General features: G+C 36.3%; 1 protein-coding gene across 1 annotated transcript in view; it reads left to right on the top strand.

The window, feature by feature from the left end:
* Nucleotides 1–625: 625 nt before the first annotated feature.
* The window catches only part of TNS4 (tensin 4), a 36363-nt gene continuing 33820 nt past the window's right edge, over nt 626–3168 (top strand). The window contains exons 1-2 of the mRNA XM_053698447.1: nt 626–757; nt 2418–2972. Coding sequence (XP_053554422.1) covers nt 2456–2972 — 517 coding nt within the window. The 5' untranslated portion in view covers nt 626–757; nt 2418–2455. The remainder of the gene's footprint in view (nt 758–2417; nt 2973–3168) is intronic.

Raw genomic sequence — 3168 nt, 5'->3', positions numbered from 1 at the left:
AGAATGTATTTATTCTAGTGCTTTTTCCCAAAAGAGCTTTAGAGCTTTTTATTTCTAGGACAGATCTTGCAGTAAAGGAAAATGCATGCAGGATACAAAGCTGCGTACAATAAGTGTTGGGAGTTATTAAACACCTGCATAAAGAGGAACCTACTTAGTTATTTGTTAAATATGTCTGAAGAAACAGAAATGACACTTTCTTTCAGTGGTTACTTTGTCCCATATATTTAATCCATTTCTTCCCACTCGGTCTCCATGTCCCCAGTATTACTTTATTTGAATCTTTTATTTATCTTCCCAGGTTTTCATTTAATTTTCTGAAATATTGTTCCACTTTTTTCATTATCTCTAAACAATTCTGCTGTTACTATGTTTTTCACTGTATTATGCCCAGTGTCACCATGCAGTGATGTTTTTCTAGATTTGTCTACACATGGACTTGACGTCAGAGATTTTTTCTTTGCATCTGCACCTCTCACAGCTCCACCCGCCCTTCACATAAAGGTGTATACTGTCTGCACTCGCCCACAGCCGGAGGCAAGACTCATTCAGTGTGGGAGGCAGATTAACTCATTACATCCCTATCTAGGCTCCAGACATTAGCTGCATGTGAATAGTAGTGTTATCCACATGTGGCAGCATCTGAAGAGTTACTCTAAGGCAGTTTCTCTATATATATATACCTCAAAAGTTTCAGATTCACTATTTCATCTCAGCCTGTGAACTGGAATAGAAGGCTATTCTGCAAAACAGTAAGGTACAGTATGCTTTATTTATTTATTATTAGTTATTTTTCTTTTTGTTGTTTATATATACAATAAACAGACATATATGATAGATGATAGATAGATAGATAGATAGATAGATAGATAGATAGATAGATAGATAGATAGATAGATAGAAATATGATAGATGGATAGATGAAAGATGGATAGATAGATAGATAGATAGATAGATAGATAGATAGATAGATAGATGGATAGATAAATAGATAGATAGATAGATAATAAATAGATGATAGATAGATAGATAGATAATAAATAGGTGATATATATAAAGATAGATTGATAGATAGACAATAGATATAAAGATAATAGATAGATGATTGCTAGATAGATAGATAGATAGATAGATAGATAGATAGATAGATAGATAGATAGGTTAGATTAGATTAGAAGTAGACAAATAAAACCTTTGTTTTTTTTTTCTTTTACTTAGCATTGCCTGATCTAGTAACTTTTTCCTCTGACTGATAAATAGAGATACTTTACCTGCCATTGAGACATGTGTGTGGTTGAGTATTTACACACACACAAACACACACACATTGCTGTCAAAGCTGCCACTCACTCATGTGCAAATGCAGTAAATACTGAAACATAAAATGGAGGAATTAATTACAGCTATTTGCCAAGTGATCATAAACCCAAATGCACTAAACAAGACAGTGTTTGGGACCTATTTTCCGCCATTCATGCTGGGCTTTAACAGTGCTTGCACATGTGATGATGCTCTAGGTAAAAGAAGTCTCCCTAGAAAATGCACACAAAACCTGGAAAAGGACTGGACTTGGTGTGCATCCCATAACCTGGTTAGCACTTGCATTATAAATTAAGTGTACATCCCAAACACATTTTACCCCAGAGATGTAACATTCTCTAGGGATTAACTACAAATATTGACACAAATAAGCTGGCATTTAATTGTTTCACAGCAGCACCTCCATTATTTGTGTCCTTACTCATTAAATATAGACTAATGATTTTAGCACAGAGCTTTGAATTACAAATGAAAAACATCAGCTACACTATTTTTGTTAACCTGTAGCTTAAATATTGCAACAGGCCAACTGATGAGGCAAAATATAAGACAAATCTTGCGTATGGTCACCAAGGGGCCGATTTATGAAAGTGCGGACAGACATGATCCAATGTAGCGATCATGTCCGCTGAACATCAATAAATGCTGACAGCATACGCTGTCGCCATTTATCATTGCACCAACAGTTCTGGTGAAGACCGCTGCTTAAGACCGCTGCTTCTTAACTCGTGTTTCCGGCGAGCATGAAGGCTCTCACGGAAACAGCTGCATCAAGCTCCATTCAGAGCTTGATGAATCGGCCCCCAAGGGTTCAAACTAAGTGATTCAAATCTTTCCAGCTCCTAAATTCATGTGAAGATTATTTATTAACATTCCAACACTAGGATCAATTCCATAGGCTAACATAGGAATTGGAGTGATTTGTCTCATTAAAAAGCAGGAAAGCAGCTCGATATTCCAGCTATTTTACATAATCCATTTCAAGCAACATATTAATACAAAGAATGATTATCACTTGCAAATAAAATAAAATTATCATAATATTATCTGGCAATCACTGTAATTATCTATTTCTTTTCCATTCTCTTGTGTTGCAGGTAGATTTTTGAAATTATTGGAGAATAAAGGTTGTATCATGTCCCAAGTGATACCCAACCATGTTCTGCGTGTGGGACAATCAGTGTGCATGGCATCAAAGGAAGATGGTGGTTTCAGACAGCCTGTGCACCCTAGAAACATCTCCATGACTACTAAATGCTCTTACTATAGCTCAGAGAGATGTGTTGGGCAGGTGCCCGCACAATTTAATGGTCAAGTATTTACCAGCACAGGTGTTTATACAGGGGAAATGAACCCACCTTCCAGAACAGCAGAGAATGTGGTTCACAACCAACAGAATATCCACCAAGCAGTATACAGAGATAAAGGTACCACCACTAATTATCCAAAACAAGGAACAGATACACAAGTCAGTGACAAAGGAGACCCCATATCTCCATCACTCGACATATCTATAGACAATTTAAATCAACTGATATTACAACTGGATCCAACCTTCCAACCACTTACAACAACATCTGATCAGGTTTGGAGTTCAGCCTGGGACTCTTCTCCAAGTGGACCAGATGCTACCAGACCCACAAGTCCAACAGGTAAGAATGAGCTTTAAAGGCACATTAAAGCAATTTATCTGCATTGCAAATTATCTTCATACATGCACAAGTTTTAGAACCACATAAACAGAATAATTTTGATAGATACATTTCATAGTTTTGTAATTTAAGAGCAATATAGTGATACACTCATTGCCAGCATTAGAAACAAATAGATGTATCGTGCACAGAAATA

The sequence above is a fragment of the Bombina bombina genome, chromosome 1, assembly GCF_027579735.1.
Source record: "Bombina bombina isolate aBomBom1 chromosome 1, aBomBom1.pri, whole genome shotgun sequence".
Classification (NCBI taxonomy): domain Eukaryota; kingdom Metazoa; phylum Chordata; class Amphibia; order Anura; family Bombinatoridae; genus Bombina; species Bombina bombina.
Note: the sequence above shows the minus strand (reverse complement) of the source record. Positions and strands in the feature narration are given on the sequence as shown.